The sequence below is a fragment of the Humulus lupulus genome, chromosome 5, assembly GCF_963169125.1.
Source record: "Humulus lupulus chromosome 5, drHumLupu1.1, whole genome shotgun sequence".
Lineage (NCBI taxonomy): Eukaryota > Viridiplantae > Streptophyta > Magnoliopsida > Rosales > Cannabaceae > Humulus > Humulus lupulus.
In genome coordinates, this window is record NC_084797.1 from 242,461,052 (window position 1) to 242,483,674 (window position 22,623).

The window sequence follows — 22,623 nt, forward strand, 5'->3', positions numbered from 1 at the left end:
CTCGAAGGTTTTTGATTTCCTTAGCGTGTTGAAGAAGAGGTGACATCATTCTGAAGACTTTGAGATGAATCGGCTGAGTGCTGCAATGCGTCCAGTTAGTTTCTGTACGTCTTTTATGCACGTTGGGGAAGGAATCCTTTGGATTGACTCTATCTGTGCTGGGTTTGCCTCGATTCCCCTTTGGGTTACAAGGTACCCAAGGAACTTTCCTGCAGTCACACCAAAAGAACATTTAGTTGGATTCAGTTTCATATTATATTTCCTGAGAATGTCAAAAGATTGTTTTAAATGGTTGATATGGTCCTCTGCAATGAGGGATTTGACGAGCATGTCGTCAATGTAGACTTCCATCGTCTTCCCCAGTAATCCGGCAAACATCTTGTTGACTAGTCTCTGATATGTTGCTCCTGCGTTCTTCAATCCGAATGGCATGACCTTGTAGCAGAATATGCCTAAGTTGGTCATGAAGGCTGTCTTTTCCTGGTCGTCTGGATGCATCAGGATCTGGTTGTATCCTGAGTATGCGTCCATGAAGCTTAGGAGTTCATGACCGGCTGTGGCGTCTACTAGCATGTCTATGTGCGGTAATGGGAACGAGTCTTTTGGACACGCCTTGTTGAGGTCTGTGAAGTCAATGCAAACTCGCCATTTGCCATTCTTTTTTTTCACAATGACTACGTTAGCCAACCAGTCGGGATAATGCACCTCCCTCACGAACCCATTATCAATAAGCTTTTGAACTTCTTCGTTAATGGCTTTGTTCCTTTCAGGGGCAAATTTTCTTCTTTTTTGCTTCCTTGGTGGGTAGTCTGGATCAACCTGCAATTTATGGACAATTATTTCGGGGTCAATTCCAGTCATGTCCGCATGAGACCAAGCAAAACAATCATAATGGGCAGATAAAAAGTCAATGAGCTTAGTTCTGATGTCAGGATCCAATCGTGATCCGATTTGGACTTTGTGATCTGGAAAGTCCGGATGTATCTGAACTTCGTCCAACTCCTCCATGTTTGGTTGGTTCAACTGGGAGTCAGTCAGTCTGTCTTCCTGTAATTGCTATAACTGAGCGGGTTTGGGTTTCATGGTAGTCTGGTAACACGCTCTCGAATCTTTCTGTTGGCCTTTAATTTCTTTTACTCCCCACTTAGTTGGGAACCTTAGAACTTGGTGGTATGTTGAAGGGACTGCCTCCATTTCATGTATCCATGGTCGTCCCAGTATCACGTTGTAAGCAGACGGAGAGTCTACTACCAGGAATCTTGTGCATAGATTGACTCCTTCGGCATAGACAGGTAGCTCGATCTCTCCTAGTGTGTTCTTTTGTTCTCCACTGAAACCGATGAGGATTGTAGTCTTCTTTATAATCTTTGATTCATCTATCCCCATTTCCCTGAGAGCACTTAAAAATAAAATGTTAGCTGAACTACCATTATCAATAAGTATACGTTTAGTAAGACAATTAGCAATGTAAAGTGCAATGACAAGAGCATCATGATGTGGGTTGAGGAGTCTGGTTGACTCTGTTGTTGAGAAACTGATGGTTTGAGCTGGTAGGTTGATGGTATTCTTCTCTGTCTCGCCGGACTCTCCTTTGACCCAGTTGGTCTGCCTGGCATGTCTTTTGGCTGCTGAATGGGTGACTCCGCTTACCTCAGAGCCACCAGTTATTACGTTCACCGTCCGTTCATGAGTAGGTGGTTTCGGCGGGGTTACTTCTCTTCGGACGACTGACCTGTCTGCCTCCTGCTGGAATGTTCTTTTGCCTTTGTCTGTAAGTAAGTCAGTCAGGTGACCACGCTTTAACAGGTTGGATACTTCGAGTTTTAAGGCAATGCACTCATCCGTTCGGTGACCGTGGTCATTGTGGAATTCACACCATTTTGCTTTGTCTCGCTGGTCAGATGGAGTCCTCATCCTTTCCGGCCATTTCACTTTGTCTCCGAGTCCTTTCAGTACGCCAACGACTTCAGCTGGTGAAATTGAAAGATTGTATTCTGGTATCTTTGGTCCATCTCGCAGACGTGTCTTGGACGACCGGTTGTACTCCCTCCTTCTGTTCTCTGATCTGTTGGGATACGGGTATGGCTCGGATCGTCTATCACTCTGCCGTCTGCCTGCCCTCGAGTCTCTTCGAGTGTCTTTCCTCGGAGAAGAGTGATAATAGTTAACTTCATCCTCCTCCCACTTGATCTGTGCCCAGGCTTTGGCGAGAACGTCTTCCATCGTCTTGCAAGGATACTTGGTAAGTTCTTTGTATAGGTCTGAGTCGTACCGGAGTCCCTTGCGGAAGGCTGAGATGGCTGTGTCCTGATTACAATGGGTTATAGAAACCTTTTCTTTGTTGAAGCGGCCTACGTACTCTCGTAAAGGCTCACCCCGTCGTTGAACTATGATGTAGAGGTCTTCTGCAGACTTTTCAAGTTTCCTGCTACTAGCAAACTGCTCAACAAAAGTGTCAGTCAATTGTGCAAAAGTAGAAATAGAATTATTAGGTAAATTAGTATACCACTGGAGGGCTGGTCCAATCAGACTAGAACCAAACCCCTTACACATGCATGCTTCCCTCATATCACGTGGGATGGCAACGGTGAACATCCTCTGCCTATACTGTGCGATGTGATCATCCGGGTCAGACGTCCCGTCAAACATCTTCATATTTGGGAAGTTGAACTTCTTTGGCATTTCCACTAGTGCAATGTCGTCTACGAATGGAGAGTCCGCATAACAGCTTGTTGCACTCTTCTTAATCGGAGCCGGCATCCCAGGAATCCGTTGAATGAGCGCCTCCATCTCAGCTAACTTTCGAGCCAACTCAGGATCTTGGATTGGAAATGAGCTTGTGGTTGCTCGGCGGATTGGCTCGCTCAAGACTGGGTGATTAAATCCGATTGCCTGTTGCTCAGGTATATTCTGACTAGCTCCAGTGATGATCTGGCTGGCTCCAATGGTAGGCTGACTAGCACTTAGAACCTGCTGCTGTCCGGGTCCAGTGGCTGGCTGACTGGCTCCTGGAATCTGTTGCTGTCCGGGTCCAGTGGCTGGCTGACTGGCTCCTGGAATCTGTTGCTGTCCAGCTGCACCGGCTGGCTGGCTGATTCCCGGAATCTGCTGTGATCCGGGCGCAGATGAATGTCCATGTTCAGTCATGGTTACCTGTTCGCCTGTATTGACAACATAATTTTGAATGTTAGACATGGTGGGTGGAGTTTGATAATTCCTTACCGAGGGTGATGGAACTGTCTGATTCGGTCCATTACTGTTAGAGATAGGAGTGAGGTCTCCCAGAGGTTGCATAGGGCTGACTGGGCCTCGGAAGCGGGATGGCTGAGCCTCGGTGGCTTGAGAGGACATGGCCTCCATTCGTACGAGCAGGTCAGCATTTTCAGCTTCGAGCCTCCTCATTTTCTCGCGTTCTTCATTCATCTGGGCAGTAAGAGCAGCGAGTTGAGCAGACAGATCGGGTGTCTCAGTCACGTCTGACATGGCTCTCAAGTGAACTTTTTGATCTCTTTGTCGATCGTTTGATTGCTAGGGCCCCACGGTGGGCGCCAAATTGTAGAGGTGATTTCCTACAATTGATTAGATGGGCACCAGCAACCTGTCAATAACAAAAAGAAGAGAGACGAGAGTTCAATTGGGAGCACCGGTGGGGTGTCAGCCAAAGGGACTCCGACGCTCAAGTCAGTCGGGTTGTAACGAGAGCTAATAGAAAGTAATAAAATTAAGATATAAATAGTCGAAATGATGATGGATGAAGGAGTCGTAAAATGGTCAGAGTGACGGTGGCGATGACGGAGGAGTCAAGCGACTAGGTCAGGTCCAATCAGACTGACTAATTAGTCTTGCTTGACTGGATTGCTCAGAAATAGAGTAGCCTTCGTTTCAATTAGAGAGTAAAGAAAGTTCAGTGATTATTTGATGCCTTTTCTCAACCTTTGATGGTCTTATTTATTGTCCTCCTTCTCGTTCCGTCCTTCTGATTCGTTTGACTCGCTCCAAGTGGTTTCGTTCCGAGATTCTTGGCGAACGTGATGGGAGCCTTGACTGTTTCAAGGTCCCTGGTTGACTGAGTGTATCCGAATTCAGGTCCGGGTATGGTTTCGGGTATTTTGTATATGCGAGCCTATTTTACATGGGCTTGGGCCTTATTGGCCAGTTAGATAGCTTATTGGGCTGACTGACTGCTTGTTGGACTATTATTTATCAAGTATACAGATTTTGTCCACTACAGACCTCAAACCGCATAAACCGCACTGCAAAAATGCGGTGTGGTGCGGTGCGGTTTTGCCGGTTTATACCTATCGCCAAATAATTTAACAATTAAATATTATAATTAAGAAATATTCATAATAAATCTCATAACCATAGAGTGTTTAACAAAATAATTAAATGTACAACAAGCTAATAAACTTTAAGCAAAACAATAAAAATATAACAAACTAATAACAAATAAAAAATGTAATATAAGAGTAAATATTATTTTAATTAATAAATAATATCTTTAGATTGAAGTATAATATGTGTTAGCATCTTATGAAACATTATATTTCATTCTAGATATTGTGTATATTATATTATACTATATAAATATTTATGCATTAACTTTAAATGTAGTAAAATTGAAAAAAATAATATAAAAAAATTAATATATATAATGATGTGGTGTGGTGTGGTTTGAACCGCATTTATAAAATTTAAAATTGCAAACCGCAACCGCACCGGGAAGGGTTCTAAACCGCAAATTGCGGTGCGGTGTGGGCGGTTTGTGCGGTGTGGGCGGTTTTATGAACACCCCTAGCTGCAGCTGTTTACCCCACGACACAACTACATATGCTTTTTCCCATGGTACAGCTACACCAAACTGGCCCTAAATAGCTTAAAGAAAAGAAAGGAAATCTTCTAGCCATACAAATTTGTTGTCCACCCTAAGAGCATGCACTATCAATTCATGTGCAACATTATTAGTTGTACGACGTACATGGATCATGGACACTCCTGGAAAATTAGACAACAAACTTCCAATATCCTCTAACAAAGAACCTAAGTCATTGCAATAAGATGATTGTTTGGAAAAAGCTAAACAATCTAATTCAACGAAACTCAAAGGAAAACCTAGCATTAGGCTCAAATCCAGTGCTACCATTAAAGCTAACATTCTACCTAAGTCAGTGTAAAGCAACCTACAAAACAAATAATATACAGAACACAACATTAGAAAAATATAAATCAAAATAGAAGAAAATAAAATAAAGCCTAACTATTACTTATTAATAACAAAAACCAAAACAACCCAAAGGGGTTATATTAATAAAAACAATACTACCTAAGAGTGATTTGGAGAGACAAACTAGTACATCTCCATATGAATTCTTAATAATTGCTCCAATATATAGTATTAGAACAAACATCAATGTTTAGCTTATTGTAATCCAATAAAGGAGAAAGCCAATAATTAGTAGATTAACAAGCTATATGTGCTATATGAATCCTTGAATGCCAAATCTGATTATACTCATCAAATAATGATCTAATTCTTTAAACCACAATCGTTGGAGATTGGGCGGTTCGACCATGAGTAATATCGTTCCTTTCTCCCCAAACATACCATGGAGAAGGAATAAATAATTCAAACTCTAGTTGTTGAAACACCTCAAAGACTTTTAAAAATGACTTGTTGAAAAGAGATATTAACACAAGAGTTGAATGGTAGTAATTTTCATAATTTATGAAACGCAAATCACCAAAAGATTGCATGATTATTTATTATCTTGACAATAATCATAGAGATGACAATTTGCATTTTGAAACACTTAAGTTTATAAAGCCCTACACAAGTAGGTAGAATTTCATGGATTTCTTCCACCAAATTTATAAACTAGTTTTTAAAAAACCACATTTATAAAAAATTCTCTCTTTTAAATTTTATTGTTTTGAAAAACTCTCTTTTTAAGTTTGGTACCAAAAAGAAAAGAAAAATGAGTTTTTTTTAATAAGTTGGGTTTTGGATAATGCTGTAAAAGCTTCAAACTTTACTGGAGGTATTATTTCATACCAGAGACTGTGGAGTCTCTGGCCTCAACCAAGTCCAACCATGATAGACAAAGAGAGAGAGAGAGAGTAAGAGATAGCTTCTCCAAACTCTCATAAACCCTAATATGAAAACACTCACTAACATTGATTTTGATTTTTATACAACCTAAATTCTGTGACTTTTCTTTTTTTGTTTACAATGGCTTCCGTTGATATTCGTTTATCTCCTAAGATATACCTTCCCAAACCCCATGGTCATCGCCATGGATTGCATTCGAAGTCATTGCTTCACTTCCCCAATGGCTTCAATTTGGTTCGGAGAGGTCGCCCGCACCCACTTTTCGTTCGCCGGTCACCGGCCGTGGTGTTGTGCCAATCGAAATCCGAGCCGGCGTCACAGGCTGGCGACGCTGGCAATGCAATTGAGGAGGATTTTGTGACTAGGGTTTTGAAGGAGAACCCGAGCCAGGTTGAACCCAGGTACCTAATCGGTGACAAGTTTTATACTTTGAAGGAAAAAGAGAATTTGAGCAAGAGTCCGGACGTGGGTGTTTTTCGTTCCTTAAGGAATGTTCTAAATTTGAAGACTAAGTTGAAGAATGTGAAGAAGGTGGAGGTAGAAAATGAGAGTGAATTGAAGAACGAGGCTGTGTATTTGAAAGATATTTTGAGAGAGTATAGAGGTAAGCTTTATGTGCCAGAGCAAGTTTTTGGGGCACAGTTGTCTGAGGAAGAGGAGTTTGAGAAGGATTTTCAGGCATTGCCAAGAATGAGCCTTGAGGATTTTCAGAAAGCTACGAGGAATGACAAAATTACATTGTTGACTTGGAAGGAAGTTACCACTGCCAGTTTTGCATATGCTAATGGTTACAGGGATTTCATTGTTGAATTGAAGGAAATTCCTGGAGACAAGAGCTTGCATAGAACAAAATGGTAAAAATGGCTACTAACCAGTTAGATTCTGTTGTGATTTTAGTGTGAAGTTACAATCATATGCATCTTTTTTTTTTTCTCTTTCCCCAGGGCAATGAGACTGGATGAGAATTTAGCTCAGAATCTTTTGGAGGAGTATAGGGGTCCTCGCTATCAAATAGAGAAGCAAACTACGGTGACTAATTTATAACTTAAATGAGCTTGCCTAGTTATATATTGAATGGGGAATCAGAAAGAAGCCTTCTAACTATGAATAATCAACTAGAGATGAATTACTAAAATCTATAGAGAAACTAAAAAATTTCACCCTTCTTTTTAATTTTATTTTTTTCTGAAAATGGACTTGGGGTCTCTGTGGTAGTGGGTGAAATTTATTGCTTTACTCTGTGCTCCAGTGGCAAAATAGTTTAAAGACTTTCCTCTCTATTTGATTGTTTTAGTTTGAAAGCTTTTTGTGCTCAACGTTGCCATTTCATTTCCAGTCACAACGATACCTTATCCTCTTAGTTTTGTAATCTTGATAAATTTTTAACTTCTTATAAAAAGGAATGTTGACCTGTGATCAATGAATATATTTTTCTATTTACTAAAAAGATGTAAACCAAGAGTTCTTTTCTCTTTCCATTAAAAAGAACTGAATCAGAGAGTAGTTGCTTGTATGACAACACAGTGAATCATTGGTAGGTTATGTTACTTGTGCATCCCCCACTTTTTTCATGTATTCATCAATTATGTGTAATTTTAAAAAGTAAAAGCAGAATTATTAGGAGGAAAATTGAGGTGAAAATTCGAAGTATTTACGAGAAATTTAAAACGTTGCAATTCAAGGTTCCTGGTTGTAATGGAGAACACAAAACACTGATTAAATAATACTCTGGAACATGCATTTAGAGAGATAGTTTATGTCTTTTATCCCTCCTCCCTGGATTTTATATATTTTCCTTATGGCTTGAATTTTTCTGCAGTCTTGGGTTGGAAAATTACCAGAGCACCCTCATCCAGTGGCATCTTCCGTATCTAGCAGAATCATCGTGGAGCTTGGAATGGCAACTGCTGTAATGGCTGCTGCTGCTGCTGTTATTGGAGGGTTCCTGGCTTCAGCAGTTTTTGCTGTTACCAGTTTTGTATATGTGACAACTTCATATGTTGTTTGGCCAATAGTCAGACCTTTCATCAAACTTTTCCTTAGCATTGTCTCTGGGGTTTTAGAAAGAGTCTGGGAGAATTTTGTTGAATTTTTCACTGATGGGGGCATCTTCTCTAAATTTTCCGATTTTTACACTTTTGGTGGTGTCTCTGCTAGTCTTGAGGTGTTAAAACCAATTACTTTTGTTCTTTTGACTATGGTCCTTCTTGTCCGTTTCACACTTTCAAGAAGACCCAAAAACTTTAGGAAATGGGTAAATGTTTCTTCTTTTTGCTACTAATTGCTTTTTTTTAGACTTTCTTAATCCCATGCATTTCTAATCAATTTGCTTATAAATATCAGGACCTGTGGCAAGGGATTGATTTTTCGCGTTCTAAGGCAGAAGCTCGTGTTGATGTTAGTTGACTCATTTCACAACTACTGAAACCTGTTCAATTGTTTGAATTTTTTTGTAAAGTTTTATGTTGACGTTCTTTCAGGGTTCAACTGGTGTTAAATTTAGTGATGTGGCAGGGATTGATGAAGCAGTGGAGGAACTCCAGGAGGTATTCTTTCCAGTCTCTCATATGGAATTTTTTATGTCAAATAGACAAGTAGCCACACATATTTCTCATGTTGTAATGCTTTATATTTTGGTGTACATTTTTTTTGGAGAAGGAAATTTGGAAAATTCTGAATTATATATTATGGGGAAAAAAATGAGAAAATTATATTATACTGTAAAGAAAAAACCGAAAAGTTTTAGATAATATACTATCTCCTAAATAAGATAGTTTAAGTTGCCATGCTCTTAAATCATAATGCTTCTTGGTAGTTTTTCAACTTGAGATACTTTAAGCTGTTACTGTTATGATTTAAATGTTTCATTTTTGCTCCATTTGACATGAATATTATTTTTCTTTATTAGAAAATTGATCATCACATGGTAAGTAGGAGTAAAGTATTGAATTATGACAACAATTTTTGTTTACTTTGTGCTTTGTATAGTTGTAACAAAAACCTTATATATTTCTCTTTCCGAGTCTCATTGTATCTTTATATATCATTTCCTTATTTCAACTGAGGTTAATGATGCCTTTATATTTTGTTTATTAGTTGGTGAGGTACTTGAAAAACCCAGAGCTATTTGATAAAATGGGGATAAAACCTCCACATGGTGTTCTCTTAGAGGGTCCCCCTGGATGTGGCAAGGTTTGTACTTTGTTATTTTGTCAAAATTCTGTGTGAAGTTTCTGGTTAATTATATCAATTTGAAATTTCAAGATTACCCATATGTTTCTAGACTCTGGTTGCTAAGGCCATAGCTGGTGAGGCTGGTGTTCCATTTTACCAAATGGCTGGATCTGAATTTGTTGAAGTTTTAGTCGGAGTGGGGTCTGCTCGTATTAGGGATCTATTCAAAAGAGCCAAGGTAATTGATTTTTCTTTTTTTTCTTGTTATTTAAAGTTGATGTGATTTCTTGCAGTTAACTTTGTGCATGTATGGCTTCTTGTTGTTAATTGTTATTGTACTCTTTTAATTCACATGTATGTATCTTCTTTATAATACATGTGCAATTTTTTTGGAGATAGAAATGGTATGGTGTTACTGCTACAGCTGGTATTTTAAGTTCAATTTGGTGCAAGCCAAGTAGAGAAATAAATACTTTGTTTTAAGAAACGAAAACAGAAAAGTAGAACTGATAATAGATTTAAAGATAGATGATAGCATAGTACTGAGATACTCCTTTTAAGTTCTTTTCTCTTTGTGCCTCTTTATGCATGCAAAGGGTGGTGAATTACTAATTGATGAAACATGCGGTTGTAATGGAATACCGAACAACCTTTTCAACTTTATTTTTGTCAAGTCTTTTCGTTTATCCCTTTGATTGAGTAGCGTAGTTCTTCAGAGTACCAGTGTATATTCATTTATGATGTATTGCATTTACATGCTCGCTTTAAGGCAGAAAGCTATTATTTCTCGGTGCAGGTAAACAAACCATCAGTAATATTCATCGATGAAATTGATGCATTGGCAACTAGGTAAGAGAAACTTCAATCAATGATTTTCTAAAATTTACGCTTGTTGCAGTAGATTTAGTGATTTAACGTTTTCAATAACTTTGCTAATCTCTGGCACTGAATAATTGTTTGTTCTTATACATGTACTATGTAGTAACTCGAATGGAATTAAGTTTAGGTTTTCTGGTGTATGCTATTTGCAGCGAACATGTTAGTAGAAAATTATATGGAGTAGATGTAAATTCAATGTTATAATAAGCCGGATGAGGCATCATCGAACGCCTTTCTATTAGTAACTTATTGTGTCAAACTGAATCATAATTAACATTGATGATTTCATTATTTGAAAGGCCACCATTTTTATTTAAGAATATTCTCAAGATAATTTGGAAACATGCAATATGATCATTGCAATTAAGTGGTCTAAAGAATGTCTCAATGACATGAACCTGAGGGCTAAAGATATGGCAAAGGGTCAGCTTTTAAGAGACCTTAATAAATTTTATTTGCACGTTCATAATTTGAATACTTATAATTTGTTTCTATTTGACCAGGCGGCAAGGGATTTTCAAGGAATCCTCAGACCAACTTTATAATGCTGCGACTCAAGAGAGGGAAACTACATTGAACCAGCTCTTGATAGAACTTGATGGGTTCGATACTGGAAAAGGTGTTATATTTTTAGGTGCTACGAATCGTAGGGATTTGTTAGACCCTGCTCTTCTCCGACCAGGTCGATTTGATCGCAAGGTCTGCTTCTATTACTGAATAAAAAAGAAAGACTAAGATGCCTCTGTTTATTTCTTGGGGTGATCTGTTTAAGCATGTCATGCATAGGTCACATTTGTATCTGATCATACTAGAGGAACCTTACTCTGAACCTAATCAAGTTGACACAAATTTAATGTTCAACTGGATCACCATGCCTTTTGGATATCCTTAAAGTGTATGTTGCTCTGTCAATGGGAGTTAGCCATTGATCATTATTTGGGCTTTTGTCTTGTAGATAAGAATTCGGCCTCCTCCTGCAAAGGGGAGACTAGAGATTTTGAAAATTCATGCTGGCAAAGTGAAAATGTCAGAATCTCTTGATCTATCCAGCTATGCACAGAACTTGCCTGGTATTATTTTGTTTGCTGTTCTATTGCTGTTTGTTGTTTGCATGGTAGCAACCAATTCATATTCATAAGCTTTCAGGATGGACGGGAGCAAAATTAGCTCAGCTCGTTCAAGAGGCTGCGCTTGTAGCTGTCAGAAAGGGGCATAATTCAATTCTTCAGTCGGACATGGATGATGCAGTTGACAGGCTTACAGTAGGCCCCAAACGTGTTGGAATAGAGTTGGGTCATCAAGGACAATGTCGTCGTGCTTCTACTGAAGTGGGAGTTGCAATGACTTCCCATTTGCTCAGGCGCTACGAGAATGCAGAAATTGAGTGCTGCGATCGCATTTCGATTGTCCCACGTGGTCAGGTCCTTATTCTTCTCCTTTGTAGTAAAAACTCAATTTGTGTACAATATTATTTCCTTGCTATACCTTCAATGCTTTTAAGGATTCTGGAGATTGCCAGATAAGAATATTTTTTCTTTGTTATATTGTGTCTTAGCCCTGCAAAAATAATCTATTTTATATAGGATTTATACATTTTTGGACCCTGTGTTTTTTCCCATTACCTGTTTGGACCCTGTGTTTTGATAAATTACTTTTTGGACCTTGTGTTTTGTAAAATGGTTAAAATAGTACCCTAAACTTAATTTTGACGAAGAAAAAATTGAATATAACAACACAATTTTTAAGCATAATGATTTTATTTTTGTTCTGAATTGTTAGTTTGACAAATTATTTGTGATTTTAGTTGAGAAAACATTGACCAAAATTAGATTTAGGGTTCTATTTTAACAATTTTACAAAACATAAGGTCCAAAAAGTAATTTATCAAAACACAGGATCCAAACAGGTAATGGGAAAAAACACAGGGTCCAAAAATGTATAAATCTTTTTATATAAACTAAATGCTTATGATGATTATTTCCCTACACACTTGACATCTGATATGAAAATAATTTTACATTAGTAGTTTCAATCAACGCACACGATGTTTTGACTGTATGTTTTCAATTAGCTGTAAACTGTGTAATTTTGGAAGTGATCCCTGCAGACATTATCACAAGTAGTGTTTCATCGGCTTGATGATGAATCATACATGTTTGAGCGCCGGCCACAGTTGCTGCATCGCCTTCAGGTTGGCTAGTTTCAATTCCAAATCCAATAGTTTCTTTTCAAACAGCATCATATAATTTTATTATGTTATCTCAACAGGTTCTACTAGGAGGGAGGGCGGCCGAAGAGGTAATCTATGGACGTGACACATCAAGGGCGTCAGTTGAATACCTTGCAGATGCAAACTGGCTTGCTCGTAAAATTTTAACCATGTCAGCCTCTATTCCTCCCTCTGTGTACATTTCCTTGCTGCTTCCCATCAATGTTCTCTCCCTCATTATCAGATTCTTCCTGTTTTCTCAGATGGAATTTGGAGAACCCCATGCGGATACATGGGGAACCACCACCTTGGAGGAAGAAGCCTAAGTTCGTTGGACCAAGACTGGACTTTGAAGGATCGCTTTACGATGACTATGCCCTAATAGAACCGCCGCTCAACTTCAATCTAGACGATGAAATTGCTCACAGAACCGAGGAGCTGATACACGACATGTATGATAAGACACTTTCTCTGCTTAGGAGGCATCATGCAGCTCTACTTAAAACCGTTAAGGTAAACCAGCCTGGTCTTATTGGAGACTTCTTTTGGAACAGTTATTGAGATATTTAATATTGGCTATTTAGGATTTTTATTCCCGAACTATTACCACTACCGTATCGTGCCCCCTAATTTTTTCAGGCAGTTCAAAATTCCCCCGAAATATTCACAGTAATATAAAGAATGACTTCCGTTAACTTTCAACACATGTGGCTAACAGAAGGCTGACATGGCTCTTTATATGCTGATGTGTCTTGGTCATGTCAGCGCCATGTGTGTAATTTTATTGTTTTTAAATATGATTTTTATTTTTTTTAATGGTCTAATTTATTAATTCTATTTTTAGTGTTTAATTCATTAATTTTTAATATGATTATAGATTTTTTAATTTTAAAATTACAAACATGGCGCTGACATGGTCAAGACACATCAGCATGTAATGAGTCATGTCAGCATTCTGTGTTGAAAGTTAACGGAAGTCCTTCTTTACATTACTGTGAATATTTTGGGGGAATTTTTAATGGCCTGAAAAAATTAGGAGGGCACAATACGGTAGTGGTCATAGTTCGGGGGTAAAAATCCTAAATAGCCTTTAATATTTGCCTACAAATGAAAATAATGTGGCAAAGCCATCAACTAAATTTACTTGCAAATGCAGGTTCTAGTGAATCAGAAGGAAATCAGTGGTGAAGAAATTGACTTCATCTTGGACAAGTACCCTCCACAAACTCCCATTACTTTACTTATGGAGGAAGAAAGCCCCGGCAGCCTTCCGTTTGTCAAAGAAGACGAAAATCGCGAAGTTGAATACGCCTTTGCCTCTCATTCGAAAGAAGAAAGTCTGTGAATAACTATAGTGTCTTCAACCAAAGGCTTCGTTTTGCATGGAAGAGTGATTTTTGCCTGTCATCAATTTTGTTTTTTCAAATAGTTTTAGTTAGTTAATGAGTTGTAAGGGATTTTTTAATGTAAGATCAACATTTATGTTCATTTCTATGAACTATGAAGGCGGTTTAGTAGTTTATTAAGTTGCAAAATAAGGGAAATTGAGTTATTTAAATGATCAAAATAGAACTTCCAACAATGTTGAAGGATTTTTTTTCTTAAGCCATTTGGAAATTAAGGAATTTGGAAATTAAGGAATATATTAATAAGTTATTATTGAAACTCTAGTGAGTAGTGTGACCTATTGATTGTAGAATTATCATTAAAAAATATATATACATTTTACAATAATGGAGATTCCTTTACTTTTAAAATTGACTTTTGTGTTCATAGATGGGGATATGTGGATGTGCTAATAATTGAGATAAAATTATTACCTTGGACTTCATAATCTTCTAACTTATTCGAGAAATAAAACAATTATAATCGAATTGAATATAGGAAACTTACATAGCATAACAATAACTAATGAACTCTAATCTCTAAAAATCAGTTTATTGAGTGACTTTTTTGCTATCAAATCAATATCAGAACTTAAAAAAAATAAAGAAGATTAACATCGAGATTTTACGTGGTTCAGGTTATAAAACAACCATAGTCTACGAGTCTTTAATATTTTCTTGGAGCTTGTGATGACAAGTTTCAATGGAGGTTTTCCAAGACAGCGTATAGAGTGCTCTGAGTACAAAAATCTGTGAATCCTTTTACAATGGTATCCTAGTCCTATTTATAGAGATTGGAGTCATTAATATCATTTATTACAAATATTCTCCAATTATTTGGGGAGCTAATTGCTATTCAGCCCATTTGAATGTTCTAATAAAGACTGTGGGCCCGTGCGTATCGCACGACTATACGTTTTCCTGTGTCAGGCGACGGGTGAGAAATATTAATTGTGTAGTGTACGAACTTGATGCCACTACTTAAGGCACCCAAAAAATTGTCAAGCGATCTTGTGGTGACTGACACTCGAGGCTCTCTTCAGGCCCGAGAACAAAACTCCTAGACCTGAAAGACTATTGGGTTAAGAAGACGGGAGGACTGCTAGTGTGGTCCTTAGGACGTAGCCTCACTTGGAGACATTCATGCTAAAAAAGGATCACGACTTGCTGGGAGGAGATTACACTCCGAAAAGTTCTGGACGAGATCTATAGAATCCCGAAAAGCCTAATTACTTCTCTAATTAATGTCACGTGTCCAATAATAAAATCACAGACAACACATTTCTCATATTATCTTAATATTAATTAATAATCTCTAACCCCTAAACTTCTGTCTTTTTTTCTCACTTCATTTTGATTTTTAAAAAATGGAATGTTTGTCAAGTTTAAGAAATTCATGCGTCAAAATATGCATACGTGTGTACGGATCATAGACAAATTGTATATCAATTTTTTTGTTGAAAAAAAACAAAATAAACTCACAACATTATTTTTATTTATTTATAAAGTGGATAAAATCTAATTATTTCATGGCAGACCAAAGCCAAATTTAAATAGGAATTTTGACTTGCTGCCCATTCTCAACTGAAAATACAAAAATTAGAGTACAAAAAATATTTGAAAAATTAAATTACAAAAAGTACTTGTATTACCGTTGAAAAGACAAAAAGACAAGAAAGTAGTTGTGTATTAGAGCTTGGTCTTTCTCCTTGCTTTTATTAACCAGTTATATTCAAAACAATAATTGTTTCAAAAATGTATTTTATATATTTTACTTGAAAAATATTGGCATGGTGTTATTTGCTGAATAAAGTTGTTATATAGTATAAAATTGCTTTATAAATAATGGAGCACTTTATATTTCTATACTTTTTTGGTACAGAAACTTGTGTTTATTCTGGTCTTAAATATTATTAAAAACTATTATTTATTAATAAATTCAATGATTATGATGGTTAAGGTGTATGCATTTTATGGCTTCTTCAATGGAAATTTAAAACACCAATTTGTTGCTAATATTACACAATATACAATCCAATAGGTATGCAAATTGGGCACTATATATGCTGTGGTCTACACAAATTTGCTATGACTATACATTATTTCTTACTTTTTAGATATAATAATAATAAATTTTCATAAATATGCTTACATATCATAATTATAATACTTATAATACTGTTTATATCACACACTCTTTTATTCTCTCTTAAATCAATGAATGACACATAGATTCCACTAATGATTTGAAAAAAATATTAAAATATAAAAATTTGAATAATATCAACATGTCATGCATATATAAATGAGAGTATAAAACATAGTGCAATTAGAGATGCACATTTTCCCTATAGGGATGGGGCCTCGAGGGGACACGCCCCTAATGGGACGGAGAATCCCCGTCTAAATGGGGAACGGAGATCATTTTTAATCTCCGAATGTTAAATAGGGCGGGGACGGAATATCACTCTCCGCCCTGGCAGAACCATTTAAATTTTTATATATTTTTTTAATAATTTACATATATTTTATATTTTTCTTTACGTGTTATTGTAGTATAGTAGTAACTTTTTTAATATTTTAAATTTTATTTAGGATAATGTTTAATATTTTAAATAATAAATATTGTAAAATATTTAAATTTATATTATAATTTACTATTTTTATTTTAAAATTTTAATTTAAAATTTATTTTTTAAATAAATGAGTTTATTGTAGGAATTACCACTCTATCTCCGACAGAATAAACAGAGGTGGGACGAGAATTAAAAATATAAATGGGATAGGGACGATTCTCCACTATGTGTGTATCACTAAGTGAAATAGAGAATTTCTTTAGAGCTTTTTTTTTTTTTAGTGATGGTTGGAAATGTTATAATTAATACACAATGAGCACTAAATAAACAATAATCAATATCAAATCATGCTCATGAATTTTCATGATCAAACATTTTATTTAGGGCATTAATATAATAATATACGCACCTCCAATTATCGCTTTGATCTCTAATAATCATGTTGATTACACTTCTTTGATCTACACATATAGAGAAAATGAGAGCTTGGGAGTAATGAACACTACTCTATCATTCTCTCTACACCATAGCCACACTCATTCCACTTTAATCATCAATCAAGAGCACAACCCTTTATATAAGGAATTATGAGCTAATTGGGCTTATATGTCCAATGTGAGAGAATTAATTGTCTTGGCCCAATGGGCTGACCAAAGACGTTTTAGAGCGTGTACATGGGCCCCGAGCATGTTAGTACGTTATCTACATCCCATTATAGCTCGATGTTAATATCATGCATTATCGATTATATAGTTATCATTATATGCTAATACCGACACTGTGTGAGCAATACTTAATTATGTTAGTACATGCAAAATATTCTGACAGGAAAAAAGTAAAATATAGTGCAGTGATTCAACAACAAAATGACTTTTATGTTGGAATTGTTATAAGAACCGAGTATGGTCAGCTGCCTAAACTGGGCTCAACGTGGGTCAGCCTATACCACTAACTAACTACTTCTCCTCCGCAAGACTGGGAGTGCTTACTTACTAACATAAGTTAGCCACAAAAACAAAAAACGACAAAAAAAGACAAAACTTGTTCGCATTTCCACTTTTCTTGGGAGAACTTCTCTCTCTCTTTCTCTAAACTGTCTTCTAGATGAAACACCAACCAAAGGCTCACCACCATAACCAAAAATCTCACTTCCAAATTTTGTGTACGGATGAGAGATGAAGAAGCCTCGAAATGGCTCATCTTTACATGTCAAATGCCAGAGCATCTACTACGACAATAATACCAACAACAACAAAAGAAAGAGCTTTTATGAGCTTTCTTTGTCTTTGGTCCTCTCCCTTTGGTGTCTTGCTTTTCTGTACTACTCTAAGCTTGGCCTTAGCCATGGCAATGGAGGTAATTTTTTTCTTTTTTCTTTTAATTATTTTACTGTTTTTACCCTTTTACTCGCTGCCCCATTTGCCAGTTTTGGATTTTTTGGTTGGATTAAAATTCAAAATTGCATTTTGTGTACTTGGCTCTAGAAATTTGGACAATTTGTTATTGGGGTTTAATACCCACATTGTTTTTTTTCTTTTTTTTAGGCTAACCCACTTTCTATTTTTCATGATTAAGTATGTTTGATCTCTGAGATAAGGTAGGGGAGTGTGAGGAATAAAGAAAGTTTACCTCTTTATTATGTTTCTGTTTGAATCCCCGGTTAAGGTAAAATAAGCCAAATAATGGTTAGAGATTGTTAGTTAATTAATTGTGTACCAAATATGTATATCTCATTCCTCTCTTAGTGGATTCTCAAACAAAGTCCTAAGTTATACATGAAAATTGGTTCAACAGCATAAATTACTCAGCTGTATCTTTGTTTCTCTATCACTAGTCTTGAGTACTTGAACATGCTCAAAATTAAAACAAATAGTTTTGAAGTCTCTTTCTTTCTTTTGGGTTGGTAAGGAGAATGACTCAAACAAAAGACTAGATTGTAAAATAATTTGTTTCGTTTCCCATGAAGTTCTATGCAGCTAGCACAAACAAAAATAAATAGTAATTAATTGGTGAGAATAGACCCTTTTATTATGTCACTCTGCAAAATGACTTTCTTTTGATAATTTTTTACAAAATAGCCTATTGTGCCAAGAAATTTTGGTTATTTTGTTATCATAAAATGCCACCAATAGTGTTTGAAATGCCTTTCCTTCCTAGCAATCTTCTTCTTTAGAACAATCACACATATCATTGTACTGACTGAAGGTTTTGTTATTCAGGGAATCTACTTCATGATAACAGAAGTTCAATTGGTACTAATCTTACAAGTGGTCAGCTCAGCAAGCAGGCCAATTCCCATGTGGGAAATAGAACCAACAAACATAAAAATGAAATGCTTGTTGAGTTTAATACCTCTAAAAGCTATAACACCACCAGCAGCAACCAGCAGAATTATTCAACTCCAATGTACTCAGTTCCAGAAGCAGAAGGATTAGAAGTGGTTTGGGGTGTTTTGGAGTTTAGAGCTTTAGTGTGTAAAGTACAACAAGTACATGAAGGAAAGAAGACTATGGAAGGAGAAGAACTTCAGAATGGAAAAGTAGTTCATCCTACTTATCTCAATCTTGACGAGTTTCGAAACATGACAAAGCAGGAAAAAGGTCAGGACACTCCTGCTGCTCAGCTTGTTAACATCACTCACCGGCGTGAACTTGATGGGGCCGAGTACAACTATGCAGCTGCATCAAAGGGTGCAAAAGTGGTGGCTCATAACAAGGAAGCTAAAGGGCCAAGCAACATATTGGAAAAGGACCATGACAAGTATCTGAGAAATCCTTGTTCTGTGGCTAAAAAGTTTGTTGTGATTGAGCTTGCTGAACAGACTCTAATTGATGTTGTGAAAATTGCAAACTTTGAGCACTATTCTTCGAATTTCAAGGAGTTTGAATTGTCTGGCAGTTTAAGCTATCCAACCGAAATGTGGTCTGAATTGGGGCGCTTTGTAGCCTCTAATGTCAAGCATGCACAAACCTTTAAGCTTCCTGAGCCAAGATGGGTGAGATACCTGAAGTTAAATCTGCTGAGCCATTATGGATCAGAGTTTTACTGCACACTTAGTCTTATAGAGGTATATGGTGTTGATGCAATCGAGCGAATGCTTGAAGATCTAGTTGCTTCTGCAGAACCAGTTCCAAACAAGTTATCAGAGCCTAACTCAACTGCAATGCCTCCTTCAAAAGCAAAATCTAGTTCAACTGACCAAAAAAGTGTCAAAGTCCACAATGGGAACCAAAATGCTGGTGCAAGACTAAAAAACTCTGATGATGCACCAAAACCAGCTGCTGATGTGAGCAAGACTAAGATATCAGTAGTGACAACCAATTTTCCTGATCCTGTTATGGAAGTTAGACAGCAACCGAATGGTAGAGTTCCCAGTGACAGTGTTCTAAAGATTTTGATGCAGAAGGTGAGGTCACTTGAGCTGAACTTGTCTGTTCTAGAGAACTATATCAAAGAAATGAATCAGAGACAAAATGATGTTATGCCAGGACTTGACAAAGAGATATCCAGAATATCATTGCTTTTGGAAAAAAGCAAAAGAGAAATAAAAGACCTCTTGGGGTGGAAGGAGATTACGGTATAACTTCATATCTTTTTTCACACAATTCACTTTATTTTTCTTTTGTTCAAAGCTTTAAATTGTTGAGGATTTCCAGGAAAAAGCAGTCGCTGACCTTGAGTCATGGAAAACCGTTGTCTCAACTCAGCTGGAAGTTTTGGCAAGAGAAAATAACTTGTTGAGGTTAGTAGTACTTAGAAAATAACTTGTTTCTCGATCTTCATATCATTTACTTTTGACATGGTGAAAATTTTCCTTCTTTACACAGAATAGAAATAGAAAAGATTGTAGATGTTCAAGCAAGCCTGGAAAGCAAGGAACTTGCAGTCCTAGCCATCAGTCTTTTCTTCGTTTGTTTTGCGATTTTGAAGATAATTTCGGTACAAGTTTTGACACTTTTTAGACCCTCTTCTCAATCCGATAAAGTATGCAGAACAAGTAGAGGGTGGGTGTTGATCCTTGTGAGTAGCAGTATGACAGCGTTTATTACTTTGATCTATAGCTAGTCACTCACTCCCATATTTTGTAGTAGTAGTTTAATGAGATATATTTTGTTGTTGGCCAAATTTTGTAGCTTTCTATATAATATATGATAATGCTTTTGCTCTCTCTCCCTTTTCATAAATGAATCAGGTTTAACACCTCATAATTTTTTCAAAAGTTAGTTATCTTGTAAAACATAATAAAAGTTTAGAGTTTAGAGGAACTGCAGTATTTGGGAATATTGTACCATTTAAAAAATATTGTGAATTTATTTCAATTAAACCACTCTTAGTACTATATTCCAATTTAATAAGAAAAAAAAAGTTTGTTTTCCAAATTTTTCTAATGTGGGAATTTATTTCTTATACTTTTTTTATTGTGCTATACATTTTTTTATACACTTAATTTAAAGTGGTTATTTAGGTCGTTTGCAGAGCATAAATGAAGACAAATATTTTTACTAAGAAGATTATCCTCATTGATTGACTTTGGTGATGAAGTCTAGACTTGATATTGTAGATTGAGATGTTCGAGAGAATAGTAATCTACTAAAGTTGTATTTTTTTTTTTTGTACTCTAATGGATGTTATGCTGATTATATTTTATACAACTCACTTTCCACACTTTTCAAAATTGCATTTTTTTTTATATGATATTATGAAAAAAAAACATAAATTGAAACTTTGCATTTAAGGACTTGCCTCACACTATTTTATTTTATAAATTGAAGGGTTTATACATTTTAGACCTTGTGTTGTGTGCTATTACCTGTTTGGACTTTGTGTTTTGATAAATTATTTTTTACATCTTGTATTTTGTAAAATAGTTCATAGTTTTCTGATATAGAATCACAAATAATTTACCAAACAAACAATTCAGAACAAAAACAAAATAATCACAACTGTATTATTATATTCAATTTTTTCTTCATCAAAATTGAGTTTATGGGTCTATTTGAACCATTTTACAAAACACAATATCCAAAAATAAATTTGCCAAAATACATAGTCTAACTAGGTAATGAAACAAAACAAATGATGTACTCTAATTTTAAATCAACCTAAAAGATTTTCAAAAAAAAAATTAGAGTACTTTTTCTTTTTCTTTTTTCCCAAAAAAAAATTGATTTGGTTATGTTGTTTGACCTATCTTGATGGCAAGAGTTTCTAATTTGCTCCAAAGTAGTTTTTATTTAAACCATTAAATACATTAATGGAAGATAAGGTTAGTGTTCTTATTGATTGGCCTTTATTATAATAAATAAATTATTCCTAACTCGAAGACCAAAAAAATAAACTAACCAAACAGAAGTCAATACCTGCCGAAATTGGCTTTTGCAAACCTGTAATGTTTATCTTTTTTTAGTAATTAAATTATTAATTTAGTTTTAATGTTTTCCTTTCAATTTTTTCCTATTAATTATATTTTTCCCTAAATATCATTATATCTTTTATGAGTTTATATATTTTTAGACTATGTATTTTGACAAATTATTTTTTAGACTATGTCTTTTATAAAATGATTCAAATAAGCCCTTAAACCAGATTTTGATGAATTTTTTTTGAATATAATAACACAGTTCTTAAGCAAAATGATTGTATTTTTGTTTTGAGTTGTTTGTTGATGAATTATTTGTGATTTTAGTTCAAAAAACTTTGATCAAAATCGAATTTATGGGTTATTTGAACTTTTTACAAAGCACAGAGTGCAAAAAATAATTTATTAAAATACAAGGTCCAAACATGTAATAAAACAAAATACAAATTCAAAAAAGTATAAACTCATTTTTTTAAAAAAAATATGAATATATATTATTTGTTTTTTGCCTAAATTTTTTAAAATATATATTAGAATAGAAAGGAGAAAAAAAGGGATGTTCATTATTTTTAAAATATAATGTTTTTTTTTTCAATTTATAAATATATATTTTTGTAAAGTTTTAGGTATCAATATAATATTCTCAATAAGATAGATTTTCACTAACATCCTATTCTTATACATCTATGGCTTTGAAATCTTCTAAAGAAAAAGAGTAGTTATATTTGATAATATGAATATTAATTCCCAATTCATTTATTTTTTTTAAGTTCAACTCCAAAACACTCATGAATAAACATATTCTAATGATTTCGATGAATTGTATCAATCTCAATATGTTATCTAAGCTTTATGAAAAATTACTTAAATTCTCTAAGAAGAAATATAAATAATAAAAAAATATTTATATTTCAAATTTAAGAGGTTGATCA

The 22,623-nt window shown here is 35.5% G+C and overlaps 2 protein-coding genes across 2 annotated transcripts; both read left to right on the forward strand.

The window, feature by feature from the left end:
- Window positions 1–6,012: 6,012 nt before the first annotated feature.
- Window positions 6,013–13,953, forward strand: LOC133778623 (probable inactive ATP-dependent zinc metalloprotease FTSHI 1, chloroplastic). Its single transcript, XM_062218609.1, has 15 exons — window positions 6,013–6,963; window positions 7,054–7,138; window positions 7,929–8,363; window positions 8,453–8,506; window positions 8,590–8,655; window positions 9,206–9,301; window positions 9,393–9,521; window positions 10,080–10,132; window positions 10,666–10,861; window positions 11,118–11,232; window positions 11,309–11,583; window positions 12,270–12,353; window positions 12,431–12,543; window positions 12,635–12,884; window positions 13,528–13,953. The coding sequence occupies exons 1-15, from the start codon at window positions 6,230–6,232 to the stop codon at window positions 13,714–13,716; spliced, it is 2,874 nt and encodes a 957-aa protein (XP_062074593.1). The 5' UTR covers window positions 6,013–6,229; the 3' UTR covers window positions 13,717–13,953.
- Window positions 13,954–17,337: 3,384 nt separating this feature from the next.
- LOC133778624 (SUN domain-containing protein 5) lies at window positions 17,338–20,671 on the forward strand. Its single transcript, XM_062218610.1, has 4 exons — window positions 17,338–17,688; window positions 18,552–19,909; window positions 19,989–20,074; window positions 20,160–20,671. The coding sequence occupies exons 1-4, from the start codon at window positions 17,508–17,510 to the stop codon at window positions 20,395–20,397; spliced, it is 1,863 nt and encodes a 620-aa protein (XP_062074594.1). The 5' UTR covers window positions 17,338–17,507; the 3' UTR covers window positions 20,398–20,671.
- The last annotated feature ends 1,952 nt before the right edge of the window (window positions 20,672–22,623 follow it).